Here is a 17,388-nt window from a genome sequence, read left to right on the forward strand (position 1 = left end):
AAGTCGGACACTTAACCGATTGAGCCACCCTGGCGCCCCACTTCTGCCCATTTTTTTTTTAATTTTTAATGTTTATTTTTGAGAAAGAGAGACAGAGCACAAGTGGGGGAGGGGCAGAGAGAGAGGGAGACACAGAATCTGAAGCAGGTTCCAGGCTTCGAGCTGTCAGCACAGAGCCTGATGCAGGGCTCGAACCCTTGATCCATGAGATCATGACCTGAGCCAAAGTCGGATGCTTAACTGACTGAGCCACCCAGGCGTCCCTATTTACCTTTTTTTTTTTAAAAAAAAGAAGAAAAAAGACAAGAGATCCTGGAGCTGCAGAGATGTTTATGTGAACCAAGTATTTGAAAGGCAACTAATGAACGTGTAGGAAGAAAACCCAGACAAGCAAAGTGATGGGTGCACAGCTGGCCGGAAGCCACACCCCAAGACTGTTTGCTAGCATAGCAATAGTGAGTCCGGTAGTGACTCTGGTGGCCTTGTGTGTGTAAGTCTGTGTCTTTGTCTCTGATTTCTTTTTTGCTTCAATAACACTTTGATCTCCTTGTCACATATTTAAATGACATAACCTGGTGTGGAGACTTCATGTAATGAGTACGGTCTCAAATGGGGCAGGAACCAGTGGAAGAGTATTAACTGATCAGTCCCTCAGTTTCTTCTTTGAGTTTATTTATTTTTGAGAGAAAGAGAGACTGCAAGCAGGGGAGGGGCAGAGAGAGAGGGAGACACAGCATCCAAAGCCGGCTCCAGGCTCTGTGCTGACAGCAGAGATCCCGACGCGGGGCTTGAACCCACGAACCGCGAGATCATGACCTGAGCCGAAGTCCGCCGCTTAACCACCTGAGCCGCCCAGGCGCCCGGTCCCTCACGTTCTGATGGGGGCGCTGGGCTTCCCGGTGGGATCTCGAGGCAGCGATGTTCCTAGATTGTGCTCCCGAGGATGACACACTGGCCGAGTGTGATGTACGTAATCCTGCTGCACCTTGTGCCGGCCGCGTCCCGTCAGATGCCCCGTGAGGTGTTGCTACCCGAACGCCCCCAAACCCCAGTCGCACATTTGACAGAGAGACTTGGCTGGATGCCATGTCCTATGAGGAGCACGAAGGGCCTGGCCTTTTGTTGCAGAGGCGTGAGAGGACCGACGTGTTCACCTTCAGCTACTTAGAGAGCTGTCCTGTGGAAAAGGAACGCGATTTGTCACTGTTGCAGAATCTGGCCTTTGGATCAGGAGTTTATTTAAAGAGATTTTCGGTTCACTCATAAGAGGGAATTTTATAGCAGTTATTTACAGCTGCCCTGAGATTTAACTCACAGATTGTTAATAACACTTATGTTTCCATTATAAAAATCATTTTGGGGGCGCCCGGGTGGCTCAGTCGGTTGAGTAACCGACTCTTGATTTCGGCTCAGGTCATGGTCCTTGGGTCGTGAGATCGAGCCCCGTGTTGGGGCTTATACGCTGAGCACAGAGCCTACTTCAGATTCTGTGTCTTCCTCTCTGTCTGCTGCTGCCCCACACTCGCTCGTTCTCTCTCTCAAAAATAAACTTAAGAAAATTTTTTAAATAAAATAAAATGAGAAAACACCAAACTTCTAAAAACCACAGTCCTCTGAAACCTCCCGTCATCAAAAATATTGTCAAGAGAGGGGCGCCTGGGTGGCTTGGTAGGTTAAGCGTCCGACTTCAGCTCAGGTCATGATCTCACAGTTCATGAGTTCGAGCCCCGTGTCAGGCTCTGTGCTGACCGCTCAGAGCCTGGAGCCTGTTTCAGATTCTGTGTCTTCCTCTCTCTCTGCCCCTCCCCTGTTCATGCTCTGTCTCTCTCTGTCTCTGTCTCAAAAATAAATAAACGTTAAAAAAAAAAAAATGTTGTCAAGAGAAAGCTTGACCAGGGCGCCTGGGTGGCTCAGTCAGTTAAGCATCTAACTCTTGATTTCAGGTCAGGTCATGATCTCACAGTCGTGGGATTGAGCCCCACGTCAGGCTATGCGCTGACAGCGTGGAGCCTGCTTGGGATTCTCTCTCTCTCTCTCTCTCTCTCTCTCTCTCTCTCCCCCCCTGCCCCTCCCCCACCCACGCTCTCTTTCTCTCTTAAAAAAAATTTAAAAAAGAAAAAAAAACCCACACTGGATACTGTTGTTTCATGTGCTTGTCAAGGCAGGTGCCTGAGGGAGCACAGCACTTGAGCTATGTCCCAGAAGGGTGTTGTGGTGTCGTGGGAACGGGCTGTTTGATTTCTGTCTCTGCTGCTTTACTTCGTAGGTAGGTGTTGACAGTTCAAAGCACCAAGGCGTCCTGACCTACCTCTTGGGTAGCTAATTTAATTTAATTATTTAGTCATAATTTGATTCCTCGGCACGGCAGCTGTTTAAGAACACTTGCTTAAAAGCGTTCACTTGCACTTTGCACATTCTGGAATAATTTCCATCGTTGCCCAAATTCTGAGGCAGATTTTCGTGGCGAGAAGCTGCTGGAACTGTGTATGACTTTATGTACGCTATTATATTTATTATAGTTTCTGGGATATGAGGATGGGTCCTTTGACCCAAGGGCTCATTCTGATGCCACGGATTCCTATGGAAAAGGAATTAATAGCCCCCTTGGTGGGTGGGGCCTGGCTCTCACCATTTGGGGGTCTTAGACTCTCCAGAGCTACTTAACAGATTAAGGAAATCCCGGGCATTCAGAAGGCACTTGAGTATTTCAGGCGAAGCCGCTAAATCACGCTAAGAAAATGGTGACACCTTTGCCTCAACCGTGTAAAGAGCACGTGGGGACATGGGAGAAAGGTTGGGTTTATTTTATCATTATTTTTTAAATTATTTTTTTCTAATATTTATTTATTTTTGGGAGAGAGAGAGAGAGAGAGCGAGCAGGGGAGGGGCAGAGAGAGAGGGAGATACAGAATCCGAAGCAGGCTCCAGGCTCCGAGCTGTCAGCACAGAGCCTGACGTGGGGCTCGAACTCATGAACCATGGGATCATGACCTGAGCCGAAGTCGGACGCCCAACTGACTGAGCCACCCAGACGCCCCTAAACAGGAACCATTTGCGCTTTACGGGTGAGGATCGGAGCAAAGAAGCAAGACCCAGGCTCGCCCCTTTGAGGGAGGGGCGTGGGGACGTCCGCAGACTTCCTCCAGGTCGGGGAGGCCCGGGTGCAGGTGCACGTGTGGCCCAGGGGTTGACCCTACCCAGTGTTGCTGCCGTTATACCCAGTGCTCCCTGGAGCCTCACAAGTGAGCTGTGTGTTCAGGGGGATTTGTTGTCAAAACCATAATGTGTGTCTCTGTTCACCGAGTGAGAAGCCACCAGGCCAACCAAAGTCTATGCTTCCGTCTTGTCACGGGAAAACACACATGATTTTTCCCTTTATTCCTTAGATATGCGACTCTCCCATGGATGTATCTGATGTCCAGAATCTTCTCCAGCTCAGACGTGGCGTTCATCTCCTACGTGTCCCTGAACTTCATCTTTGGGCTCTGCACCTTGTTGATGACCATCATGCCCAGGCTGCTGGCCATCATCTCCAAAGCTCAGGTCAGTGGGTGCCAGCATCACTGCCCGGGGCACCCCGAGGACTTGCGTGTTTGCTCCTGCCCCCACTGTTGGTTTTCCAGCTGGAAGGAAAGGACGACGTGCCAGTGTGCACTGTCTTTAACCACCGGGAAGAGAGACTGACCCTGATTAACCCAAACCCGTGCGCCATTAGGAGACCCGTGCTCAGGCCTGGCGAGAACTGACTCAAAACACACAGTTTGTGCTGCTGCGCTAGCGAGGGCAGGCCCATGTTCGCCGCTGTGTCTCTGTTTGTTGATTAATTATTGATAGGCGCTTGCAAGGGCGAATGAAGGCATGAAACGTGTCCCGTCCAAATGTGTCAGGAATAGGGGTCAGGCGCTCCTCTCTGGGCGGTCACGTGCTTGCTACGGGTTGGGAACACTGCCGTGACTCACCATGCTCTGCGACCGCAGGAGGGCTGGACCAGAGGGTGGATCTGCCCCCTTCCCTGTGAGCCCCGGAACATCCCTGGTTTGGTCACTTTCCGAGTGTGCCCTGAGAAGGGCCTCCATTTCCCCCGGTGTGACAGTGAGAGGATGCGTCTCGAAGCCTCTCTCCCCTAGGCGCTCACATTAGTGAGTCACTTTTTGGGTCCCATCCATCCGTCAAGCTGGATCTGGTGGTGTCCCGGTCATGCACCTGCCGCCCGTCTCCTCCCCCTGAGCCGGCCTGGGTCTTGTCTGCTTTACCCCTCCTCAGTCTCCCCTGCACTTCCCCTGGGGACCGATGACAGTTTGCACTTAGTTGTGTCGTTTTCTTCCCTGCTTTCTGCTCCCAGCATCCTCCACCGTCCCTTCTGACTCCCTGCTGTCTGCCTGGACTCCGAGTCCTTAGGCGTCCGGGTGTGTGATTGACCGGTGGGCCGAGAAGTTGGTCCAGAAAGGGCTCACCCTCCAGTGCTGCTGGCCTGTCTCAAGCAAGTCGGGGATGGATGCCTGCCTCATCAGGGCAAGCTCACGTCATTGGGCCTGGGCTCGCGGAGACCCTCGATGTTCCAGGGGTGGTTAACATTGTCTCCTGGTGTTCTGCCCCACATTGGCGTGGAAGCACCAAGTACGGAAACAGTCGCTATGCATTCGATGGAGGAAACGATCTGTTTGGGGCAGTTTTGCAGATCAGGTGTTGATGCTGATCTGTACTAATGTGTAGCCTTTGTGTACAAAACCCTAATACTACGATCGGGCTTTAGCTAGAGGAGGACACTGAAGGTAGAGGAAATAGTACACACCTTCCCTCCCAGCCCTCCGGCTGTCTGCCAGGACCCGGGCCTCGCGGGGGTCCTCGGGAGCTGTCAGGTGGGAAAGAAAGTGGACTCGGGAGACACTCCTGCTGGTGGGAAGGGTGAACCCTAGGGGACAGGATCACAGGAAGAGAGGGGAGGAGGCGAGATCATCTGGACCCAGAGAGGAAACGAGTCGGGAGCCTTTGTGTCCGTGACCTTCCAGCACAGAGGTCAGCTCCGGTTATAAACAGCATCGCTGATGTGGAGAGAGATCAGTGCGCAACAGGTTGTTTGCAGGACAGTGGGCCACGCTCGATCATTAACAAATAGTAAGAGAGATTTTACTGTGTTGCCAAGGTCGTTCATTCCCTTTGCGCTCTATTTGGATATTATTTACCTAAGAAAACCAACATCATAAAGGGGTGATTTCAAATACTCACTTGTAAGCGTCAGAGCAATACTTATGTTCTTATAGAATCAATCAGAGCTGACTGGGTTCTCAGATTGTCCTTACGAGGCAGTGAACCAGGTTGTATTAACCATCGTGCCTCTAAACTGTGATGTTAATCGGGGTGTTGTAATTTTTACCAAATCACAGTTTTTAAGCTGATTTTTTTTTTTTAATTTTAAATGGGTTTTCAGTTTTGAGAGAGAGAGGGAGAGAGTGAAGGAGGGGCAGAGAGACAGGGAGACACAGAATCCGAAGCAGGCTCCAGGCTCCGAGCTGTCAGCACAGAGCCTGACACGGGGCTCGAACTCACCAACTGTGAGATCATGACCTGAGCCGAAGTCGGACCCTTAACTGACCGAGCCCACCAGGTGCCCCGAGCTGATCTCTATAGAAAATGCATTTTGAGTCTAACTCACAATCTCAAACAGCTTCCTTTCCCGCTGGGGAGAATCTCTGTGTTTCGGGGGAGGGAGGTCAGCGGAGGAAAAACTCAGAGTTTCAGTAACTTATTTCTTTGCGCACTCCATCAGTTTGCAGTTACCTTAAATAAGACACGTATGGATTGTTATTCCCTGAATTTGGGCAGCTGTCTCCCGTCATATATGTGGCTTATCTGTCAGTTCAGTTCAGCATCTGTGCACCACCAACAGCTTTGTTCTTGTTGGCACAACTGTGAATTCCTTAAGGCAGATGTGAAGTCCTCATCGTTAATGTGTGGCTTCCTTGGGGCCCCTGGGGGGCTCAGCTGGTTGAGCGTCCGACTTCGACTCAGGTCATGATCTCACGGTTGGTGAGTTCGAGTCCCATGTCGGGCTCTGTGCTGACAATGCAGTGACTCTCTTTCTCTCCCTCTCTCCCTGTCCCTCTGTCTCTCTCTCAAAATAAATAAATAAACTTATTTCTTTTTAAATATGAGGCTTCCTTAGTTACCAGTTCCTGAGTCAGAAACTGTAGTATTCTACTGTTTCTACATTATAACCAGTGAGAGAAAATCCTTTCATGTGGTACATTGTTTGATTCAGGGACACAGTTTTATGAAAACTGGGATTAATAAGTCCCAGTAGGACTAGTTGAAATCTATAAGGAGTGGTAGGAAGTCAAGACAAGAGCTAAGGGACAAGTGGATGAAGTTTTCATGACTTTCCCGTGTCTGTATGCAAAAGACAATAAGCCATAATAAAACAATTCATGCCCCTTTCTTGAATTTTCTATTGCTCCCAAATGACATAATTTAAAAAATATTTTTTTAATCTTTATTAATTTTTTGAGAGATAGAGACAGAGCATGAGTAGGGGAGGGGCAGAGAGAGGGAGACACAGGATCCGAAGAGGCTCCAGGCTCCGAGCTGTCAGCACGGAGCCCGACACGGGGCTCGAACTCATGAACCGTGAGATCATGACCTGAGCCGAAGTCAGATGCTCAACCGACTGAGCCACTCAGGCGCCCCACCAAATCACATTATTTAAGACTACATTTATACAAGTCCGGCTGTCAGTTTTCATCATAAGGGAAAACTGGACATTGTCCAGGATGAAATAGACAATTGATGATTTTGTAAACTTTAATGGTGATATGGTATGCCCCCTGCTGTGTATTATAGTGTATACAGTATGATGACTTTGCACCCTTATAAAATATTACTGTTCAGATCAGTTTTTGAATTTGACCATAAAGAGACAGTGACATTGAACCCATAATTCTTGAGCCTTAATTCTTGATTGTGTTTCCATAGCTTTGTCTGGCAGGCGGTTAATGTGGTCTTCCTGGGTTACGTGCTTAGCTACCCCCGTCTTTAAAAGTCAGCTGAAAAGACCACTTTGCAGTGAATTTTCTCAAGGCTAAATTCCTTGGTGGAGAGATTTTATGCTTCGGGCCAGAAAGATCAGGGTCAAATCCTGGGCCTACCACGATGTGGCTTAAACACATTCATCAGCCCCTTGAGCGTGTTTCCTCAGTGGTAACTGGGTCTACCAGTCAGGACTTTGTACGTTTATGGAGGGAATGGACTGCAGTGATGTTCCATCAAGCTTCCAGTACGTGGTACTTACCAGGAAGTCCTAATGGACGATGATTAACACTCTGACAATTCTAACCTCAATTATGGAATAGAGCTCACATTCATAAGATACCACCGGGTAAGAAAAATAGTAAATTTTATGGCAGATACATACATTTGTATGTATACATTTAAAAACAAATTTTTAATGTTTATTTTTGAGAGACAGAGACAGAGCGTGAGCGGGGGAGGGGCAGAGAGAGAGGGAGACACAGAATCCGAAGCAGGCTCCAGGCTCTGAGCTGTCAGCACAGAACTCGACACGGGGGCTCAAACCCACGAACCACAAGATGACCTGAGCTGAAGTCAGCCGCTTAACCGACTGAGCCACCCAGGCGCCCCCATATGTATACATTTAATTTGAAAATGGTATTGTTCAAGTATGCAGCCTGTCCTATGTTGTTTTTTCTTTTCTTTGCAATCATCTATGTGATGTTTCCTTCTGTTCTTTTATTCGTCTTTGTCCTTGAAACAACACTTAAGAAAGACAACTATATGTATATATTAGAGTTTTTACTTATTTATTTTGAGAGAGACAGAGACAACACGAGTCAGGGAGGGGCAGAGAGAGGGAGAGAGAGAATCCTAAGCAGGCTCCGCACTGTCAACACAGAGCCCGATGAGGGGCTCGAACCCACGAACTGTGAGATCATGACCTAGAGTCAGACGCTTAACTGACTGAGCCACCCAGGCACCCTGACAACTACATATGTTTAACATTTACTTACGCTAAGTTTGAAGGAGGCATTTTACGTGTGATTAACATGTTCCCAGCGACAACTCCCAGTATTATCCACCCGTTTGAACACTCATGTTGCCTGTGACTGGGAATGTCACCTATAACACCTGCCACAGGCTGGGTGGCTTGAACAACAGATACTTACTTCTCACCATTCTGGAGACTGGGCATCAGAGATCAAGCTGCCTGTAGAATCAGGTCTTGGTTAGGACCCACTTCCTGCCTTGCAGACGACCTTCTCCCAGCCGCGTCCCCGCACAGCAGAGACGGGAAATGCTGGTGTATCTTTCTCTTCCTACGAGGGCACTGATCCCATCGTGGGGGTTCTGTTTTCATGACCTCGTCCAACCTGAATCACCTCCCTAAGGTCCAGCCTCCTAATACCATCATGCTGGGGATCAGGGCTGGAACCATGAACTTGAGGGGCACAAACATTCAGTCTATATATAACCTTTCACCACAGGCCCCGCAAGTCCATGTCTGTCTCACAGGAAACGTACATCCATGCCATGGTAGCAGCCCCCAGAGTCTTCACTTACTCTAGCTTCAGCTCCGAAGTCTTCTCTGAGGTCTCCCCTAAATTGGGTGGGGGCAAGACTTCGTGATGCATCATCAGATGGACTTCCTCTCCACCCATGAGCCTGTGAAGCAGACAAATTATGTGCTTCCAAAGTACATCTGAGGTACAGGCTTAGGATAGACCTGCCTATTCCAGAAGGATAACTCGGAAGGAGGAAGTAGGTTTAGGCTCCCACGCACGTCCACCCCTGGGCAATGCAATACCACTAGACCTGAGGCTTGAGGATCATTCTCTCTGGTTCCATAGCCACCCGCGCGTGTCACTGAGTGGCTGGGGCAAGGGGGACCTGGCACATGGGACGGCCAGGGAGACACGGAGGGTTTCAAGAGCTGTCAGTCTGATGTCTCTTTCTTTCTCTACACAGAGTCTGCAGAACATCTATGACGTCCTCAAGTGGGTTTTCACCGTATTTCCTCAGTTCTGCCTGGGGCAGGGGCTGATCGAACTCTGCTACAACCAGATCAAGTACGACCTGACCCACAGCTTCGGCGTCGATTCCTACGTGAGCCCCTTTGAGATGAACTTCCTGGGCTGGACCTTCGTGCAGTTGGCCTCACAAGGCACCGTGCTTCTCATCCTGAGGGTTCTGCTGCACTGGGACCTTCTGCAGCGGCCACGGTACGTCCCGCGGGGCTCAGCCTGAGAGGGCACTGACCTTTGACCGAAGAGGGAGAGAGAGCTCCATCTTGGAGATTGCAAGATGAGAAATGAGTCCCGTCAGTGCTACACGCAGTTATAATGAGTGAAGATTGTGATTTTTTGTCGGGTTTTTTTTCTCTTCTTTCCTTTTCTTTTTTAGTTTTTTTTAATTTTATTTTTTATTTTTTAAAATTTACATCCAAATTAGTTAGCATCTAGTGCAACGATGATTCCAGCAGTAGGTTCCTTAATGCCCCTTACCCATTTAGCCCAGCTCCCCCTCCCACAATCCCTCCAGTAACCCTCAGTTTGTTTTCCATATTTATGAGTCTCTTCAGTTTTGTCTCCCTTCCTGTTTTTATATTATTTTCGTTTCCCTTCCCTTATGTTCATCTCTTTTGTCTCCTATGGGTACAGTCGTATGATATTTGTCTTTCTCTGACTGACTCATTTCACTTAGCATAATACCCTCCAGTTCCATCCACGTAGTTGCAAATAGCAAGATTTTATTCTTTTTGATTGTCGAGTAATACTCCATTGTGTGTGTGTGTGTGTGTGTGTGTGTGTGTGTATATACACATATATATGTATGGTATATATATACACATACATATGTATATGTATATATACATATGTATATACATGCATATGTATATATACATATGTATATATGTATATATACATACATATGTATATATGTGTATGTATACACATATGTATGTATGTATACATATATATATGTACACGTATCTATGTATATACATACATATATATGTATATACGTATACATATACATATACATATCCATACTTTGGCTATTGTTGATAGTGCTGCTATAAACATGGGGGCACATATGTCCCTTTGAAACAGCACACCTGTATCCCATGGATAAATGCCTGGTAGTGCCATTGCTGGTTAGGGTGGTTCTAGTTTTAGTTTTTTGAGGAACCTCCATACTGTTTTCTAGAGTGGCTGCACCAGCTTGCATTGCCATCTTCTTTTCTTTTTTGATCGCTGTGAGTCACGAACCCTAGGAAGGAGAACGTCAAAAGATAAAACACCAACCTGTGAGGGGATCGTTCCAATGGTTTCATTTTCCCCTATGGAAAGCGCTCAATTTCCCAACATGTCGGGTGAATTTCGTTGGTACCATAACAACTCATTAAAAAAAAATTTTTTTTTACTGTTGATTTATTTTTGAGACAGAGACAGAGAGTGGGGATAGGGGCAGAGAGAGAGGGAGACACAGACTCTAAAGCAGGTTCCAGGCTCCGAACTGTCAGCACAGCCCGACGCGGGGCTCGAACTCATGAACCATGAGCTCATGACCTGAACTGAAGTTGGACGCATAGCCGACTGAGCCACTCAGGCACCCCTAATAGTTCTTAAATTTACATATACCCCATATATGAACCCATAATAATATAGAACTTACGTTTACGTTGATGTGTCTACTTACATAGACACACAATTATGTACACACACACGTCTCTGTTATTCTAAGTGGGATTTAAGTGGCTTTGCCAAGATGTCTAGAATATTGCCAGGTAGCACATTTTCGATGGCTGCCGAGCAAATGTGCTTTCCTGGGTCGGCCTCACAGTGACGTGCCTCTCCCTCTGTGACCCATGTGGCCCGCGTCCACTGACTCGCTCTTTCCAGGAGCTGTGCGTTTCTCTCTAGATTCAACTGTGAGAGGGATCCTTCACGGAGAAATTACTAATGAGGACCATGTCCCTGGAGAGAACCTGTTGAGGATCACGGGCATGTTACTAATATTTTGTGGTGAAGACTTTATAGACTTTTTCCCGTCCATCCTCTCAAGGCACGCTTCCTTTATAATTCCTTCCAATCTGCTAAAGCAGTTAACCGCTTTGAATACAAATCCTAAAGTCTGTCTTGAACTGGGCACTTTCACTCTGGGGTCCATGGATTTCCAGTATCTGACTGAATTTGAAGAGAATTCTGAGTGCTTTTCCAGCATAATTGGTTCCGTGATTGGCCCTCGTGAGTTTAATTGTTTTGAAACCTAAATTGTAGAATCTCCTTGGATGGATTTCAGGGTGCCCCAGTTTCCAGTAGCATCAAAAGACTTTTCTGTTCTGTTCTATTCTATTCTATTCTATTCTATTCTATTCTATTCTATTTCATTCCATTCCATTTATTTTATTTTTTACTTATTTACTTTGTGAAAGAGAGAGAGAGCAAGCCAGGGAGGGGCAGAGAGAGAGAGGGATAAAGGGTATCCCAAGGAGGCACCGAGCTCTCAGAGTGGAGCCCCACGTGGGTCTTGAACTCACAAACTGTGAGATCATGACCCCAGCTGAAACCAACAGTCAAGATGTTTAAACGACTCAGCCACCCAGGCCCCCCAAAAGATTTCTTTTTCAAAGAGAAGTCTTCCCGTATTCCTCTGCGGAGCATAAGTTAAACCATATTTTAGAATAATGTCTGTGCTATCCACAGTAAATAGTCGGTATTTACTGCTCTTTGTCAGCGGGGAGGCCACAGGGCACTGAAATTCAATCTGATGGAGACGCTCGCTGCCTACCACTCCTTACGGATGGCTACTACAGTGACCATCCCACCAAATTAATTTGTTTTTCTAAATCCGCATCTAGTCGGGTCACTAATCATTGCCTAAAGGAGAAAATCCAAGGTTCTTAGCCAGGCCCCCTCAAGTTGCCCTGCTCGTGCTCCGTAAAGCTTTCCGTGACCCTCGCTCTACACCCGTGGGTGGCGTTTGCCTCTGGTCACCTGCCCAGTCGGGGTCTCTGGCAGGACTGACCTCTCTCACCTCCAGCACCCACCTCCCAGGGCTGGCCTGATGCCTTCCAACCTGTCTTTCTCTGCCGGGACCACAGTGTCTTTTTACAGCGTTTACGTGTTCCTCTGCTCTGCCTGCCTGTCAGTTCCTTGGTGTGGGAAGTCTGGTGCTCTAGCTGGATCGTGGAAGAGAACAGGAGGACCCTGCCCCCTGACCCTGGCACGGTCGGTGCTGGTCCCCCGCCCCTGCTCAGCGGCGTGTCCATGACCAGCACCCGATGCTGGTCCTGACAGATGAGCAAGCGAGCCTACCTCCTTGCTGTCTGTCCTAGGCTGTGCTGACCTTGAACCGCAGCCTGCTGCTGACCTTCGGCCGTGTGCTCAGAGCCCAGGCCTCCACTAGGACCTGAGCCCTGGTGGAGTCCCGGTCAGGCCCAGTGCCTCCAGACACCTTCTTGCCTACACTCTCTCTCCGGTCTGGAGCTGGGCTTTGCTGTCTGTGCCTTTGCTGGCTGGGAGGGAGCGGGCACGGGCCCCAGGACAGCATTTCTCTGCCGACTCTCTGGTGCCCATGCATATTCCTCCTCAGCCCTAAGTTTTCTGAGCACAGTTAAGGATGCACTGCATGTTGGGTTGTGAGGTGACCAACGGGAAGTGACTCCGAGCCATTGTCCTGCGTCTGTTACAATGACCTGACATGTAAACAAATACACTTTCCCGCCCCTACACTCCCCCCACAACCCTGAGATCAAAAACTCTGGGGATGCATCGAGGAGATACCTGTACAGCTTTCCAGGTAATTCCTGGCTCAGAGCTGCTGATGGGAGAACTTGGGAATGGGTCTTGGAAACAGGGAGGAAGAAGGGTCTCAGTCTCACCTCGTTGAGTCAGGAAAGGGTGCCGGAAGGGCCAGGTGCACTGGAAGGTCCAAAGTCACACCTGCAACCAGCAAAGGGGGAAGTGACCCCCCAACAGAAAAGTGTGACATGGGGTGAACTTTCACACGTTGAACACACCATTGTTCCCTTCCCCCCACAGAGCACATCAGCCTCTCCAAAGTCATTAGCCACTCTGTACGTAAACGCCCTTCTTGTTTTGTTTTGTTTTAACACATTAGAAACCATTATGTTCTGTGGCATCTGGGTGGCTCAGTTGGCTGAGTGTCCGACTCTTGATTTTGGCTCAGGTCATGGTATCACAGTTCATGAGTTCGAGCCCCGCATCAGGCTCCAAGCTGACACTGCAGAGCCTCCCTGGGATTCTCTTTTCTCTGCTCCATCTCCCCCCACCACCCCACTACCTTGCATTCTCTCTCCCCAAACAAATAAAAAGCCATTACGTTTTGCTAATTAAAATACATTAATTTCACACACGAGCTTATGCATTTCAACTCCACTGTGTAATCCTTGTTCACAATACGGAAGACAAGCATTCCAGAAGCATTCCTGCGCTGATACGATGATCTTGGAGTAGTGATTTCTGTAACTTGCCATTGTTTTTGTTTTTGATTTGTTTCTCGTGCTTTTGCATGTTCTGTGGATGGTGTCCTATAACACATAATTCCAAGTAGTTACCTGTGTTCTCTCATCATCGAGGTTGTGTGTTGAATAAATTCTATCTTTGTTCAATGGTGATGTCAGGCACAGAAAAAGTAATAGAGAGCAGGGGCCTGGGTGGCTCAGTCAGTTAAGCGTCCAGCCCTTGAGTTCAGCTCAGGTCACGATCTCACGGTTCATGGGCTCGAGCCCCACATGGGGCCGTGTGCTGACAGGTGGAGCCTGTGTGGGATTCTCCCTCTCCCTCTATCTCTCTGTCCCAGCCCACTCTCACTCACCCTCCTCCCAAAATAAGTAAATAAGCTTAAAAAATAATAATAATACAGGGGCACTGGAACCTGGCGGTGGGCATTTTATGTTATATGCCTTTTTATCTTAAAATAGGTTAGGACTCCCAGGAAACTGCAGAATTAGTACAGAGACCCTGTGTGCCCTTCTCCCTCCTGAACTCATTTAACGTACCAGAACCCATTTAACCCATTTAACGATCAAAACACGTTGGCATGTTATGGTGTACAGGGGAAGCTGAAGTTTACTTTAAAGTTAAAATGTGCCAGGTGGAGAATCATAAGAAAGATTGAAAACCGAGCAGCTCCGATCTGAAACAAAGAAATTAGAGTTGAAAATTAAATTCGTGTTCATCCGACACTCACTAAATCCCTTGTGTGACAGTCCGCTTACACCATCCAGCCTGAACCACGTAACTGTAGCTTTTGGGCTGTTCTGGAAACGCCGACTTTATTTAAGTGACCTGTTTGCCGACAGTACTTAGATGACTCCTCGTGACAGTCTTGTGATAAATTCTTCCTCCCCCTCGCACGAAAGTCTGGCATAACTTTCTTAGCTGTAAAATTGAAAACCAGCCCTAGTTGGGCAAACATCCACTTTGCTGTCTTTTCGGAACACCATGCATTTCCTTCGCGTTAGGAGATAAACGTGGACTCTTGTTTGTTGTCATTAAACCCGATGGCAGAAATGGGGCGTGTGCTCAAAGCTGATAGTGCTGTCTCAGGGCCACATCTTCTTCTTCTTCTTTTTTTTTTATTAAAAGAATTTTTTTAACGTTTATTTATTATTGAGAGACAGAGAGAGACAGAACATGAGCAGGGGAGGGGCAGAGAGAGAGGGAGACACGGAATCCAAAGTAGGCTTCAGGCTCTGAGCTGTCAGCCCAGAGCCTGATGCGGGGCTTGAACCCATCAACTGTAAGATCACAACCTGAGCCGAAGTCAGATGTTTCACCCTCTAAGCCACCCAAGTGCCTCCCAAGACCGCATCTTCTGTGTTGACAAGTGTCTGACCTTCCTCGCCCTCCCTCTCTTGGACTCTTCGAGTTCCTGTTCCCAAACATGAATGAGCTCTTCACTTTATGTTCCCAGAGGTCACGCTGCCATCCAAGGCACGGTCACGTTTTCCAAGGATATAGATGTGGAACGAGAGCAGATACGAGTGTTGAAAGGAAAGACCAGTGAAGACCTTCTCGTGTTATGCAACCTTAGTAAAAGCTATGGAGGCTTCTTCAAGAAGACCACCGCTGTGCAAGATATCAGCGTGGGCATACGAAGAGGAGAGGTAGGTGCCATCTAATCGTACCCCTTTCTGTTACAAACCCGTGTATCTCCAAACTGTGGATTCTGCTGTGTTGTGCTTAGAATAGCTGAGGTCAGAGCTGAAAGTCTTCGCATGTCTGGAATTTCTACAAAACTCAGTAGACACAGAATCTAAGTGGAGAGTCTATTGGCTCTTTCCCTGGGGAAACTTTGTTGGTGATGGCATTTATTCGGTTTCATAATTTTAAAAATTTCACGTGGTTGAGTTTTAATCGCTATTTGGGCTGCAGGTTGACATTTTATGGAGTGCCAATATTTTCTCAACCCAACTCATTAAGGGGACCTGTTCTAACTCTTCCTGGGACGTCAGTACTTTTTAAATGGCCAATTAAGCCCACCTAGCAAAATGCTCTTCGGGAAAGGCAAAAGAACAGTCACACCAAAGCAATAGCTCAGAATTGCTTTTCATGGGATGGCATTAATCCTAGCAGGAATGTTTAATCAGAAGCGATAGAAGCCATGCAAATTGTTCCTGATCTGTGCTTAATTGCATAAAAAGATACCAAGTCTGAAAATGATTACCTTTAATTAACTGTTAAAAACATGAGGTTCCTTGCACTCATATTGTTACAAGCTCCTGAGGCATTCCAAGTAGGTTACACGGTTCCCTGAGCGACAGTGAGGCTGTGCTGTGAGCAGAGAGCGGCGTTCCGAGGTGAAGGGAAGCCCGGGGACCGATGTAAACCGATCTAGGAACGGCCTCACGAGCTGCACTGTGGTTTGTGGCTGCAGAGGACAGCACACTAAGGAAGGAGTGTTTTCGTGGTTGCTATTTGCCATGGAACTCAGAGACTCACTATGCAACCTGTGGTGTCGTATCGAACTATTTTTTTAACTTTGCTTCAAAAATCCACTTCAGTGTGGCCGCTACCTGTCCATGGTAGTTTTAAGCCGAAGGGTACTAGAAAAACTTGGAACGCTTTGTAAGGGAGATGCTCTGAGATGATCCCAGATGCCACGTATATTGCAGTTCTGATTGCTCAGCTTTTTTTTTTTTCCTTTTAATGTTTATTTTTGACGGAGAGAGAGAGAGAGAGAGAGAGAGAGAGACAGAGCATGAGCAGGGGAGGGGCAGAGAGAGAGGGAGACACAGAATCGGAAGCCGGCTCCAGGCTCTGAGCTGTCAGCACAGAGCCCGATGCGGGGCTCGAACCCACGATCCGTGAGATTATGACCTGAGCCAAAGTCAGACTCTTAACCGACTGAGCCACCCAGGCACCCCTGTGTGATGAACTTGCTTGATGGACTTTTTATGAACGTGGCGGGTTTAAATGCTATGACGTAAAGTGCTTTGTGAGAGCCGGTAGATGAGGTGGAGATGACTGAGATATGTCCCTGTCCCTCTAGGAATTCATAACCGGGTAGGAAACGGAGGGCCGTGAACACAGCGTGTTATGTAGCAGCGGCCGTGCTGCCCCTGGCAGGATGAGGGTGACGGCACCTGAGTGGCACTGCCTTGGAGCTGCAGGTCCAGAAATGGCAGCTGGACCCCGTGTCAGATGGTGCGGGAGACCCAGTGGGATGGGAAGGCATGGATATTAAAGCAGGTGGCAGTTCAGATGAGCAGCTGTCGTCCGGAGCCCCCAAGTAGGGTCCTGTGCTTAGGTAGGGCACAGCGCCAGGAAGCCCAGGACGGGCACTTTGCCAAGATTCAAGGAGCCAGGTCAGCCGGGGTTAGTAGACAGAGAGCCAGCTTTTGCCATAAGCAACAGAGAGGTCTTGGGGGGACATTGTAAGAGCCACACAGACCGTCTGTATCCTAGAACCTCCAGCTGAGAACATGCTGCGTTACGAGGTCAGACCAGGTCTGGAGAAGACAGCAAAAGGGCCGTTTTTCCCAGGGAATACAAGACAACAGTGAACCCCCAAACCACGAAAGACGTTGACTTGGTGCTGAGTGTCAGAGTTTAAAACTAACGTCTGTCTTAACTAATGTCAGGATCAGCCTAGATCTGAATTGGGGGCGGGGAGAAGAGGCGGGGGAGGGAGGAGTACTTTGTGCGGTGGAGTCAAGGGCGTAATGATTATAATGACGTGGCTTCCAAAAACCGTGGTCCTCCCCAGACGGACACAGTTAGGACCTTGAGGGGACGGGAGGTCTCCGCACAGTCCCAGGTAGCTGCCTTTACTCTGTCTTCCGGGGTGTTGCTTACACGCATTTACTGGTCCCCAGTGATCGTTGAAATGGTTACTCTGCTTGGCCGC

At 48.3% G+C, this 17,388-nt stretch overlaps 1 protein-coding gene across 1 annotated transcript in view; it reads left to right on the plus strand.

Moving 5' to 3' along the window:
* Window positions 1–17,388, plus strand: part of ABCA13 (ATP binding cassette subfamily A member 13) — a 394,379-nt gene that overhangs the window by 291,711 nt on the left and 85,280 nt on the right. Inside the window, exons 52-54 of the mRNA XM_047096975.1 lie at window positions 3,387–3,543; window positions 8,977–9,230; window positions 14,953–15,145. Coding sequence (XP_046952931.1) covers window positions 3,387–3,543; window positions 8,977–9,230; window positions 14,953–15,145 — 604 coding nt within the window. The remainder of the gene's footprint in view (window positions 1–3,386; window positions 3,544–8,976; window positions 9,231–14,952; window positions 15,146–17,388) is intronic.

Source organism: Lynx rufus, unplaced genomic scaffold, assembly GCF_022079265.1.
Source record: "Lynx rufus isolate CCGP_SWC_20201006 ecotype Redwood Valley unplaced genomic scaffold, mLynRuf1.p SCAF_4, whole genome shotgun sequence".
NCBI lineage: Eukaryota > Metazoa > Chordata > Mammalia > Carnivora > Felidae > Lynx > Lynx rufus.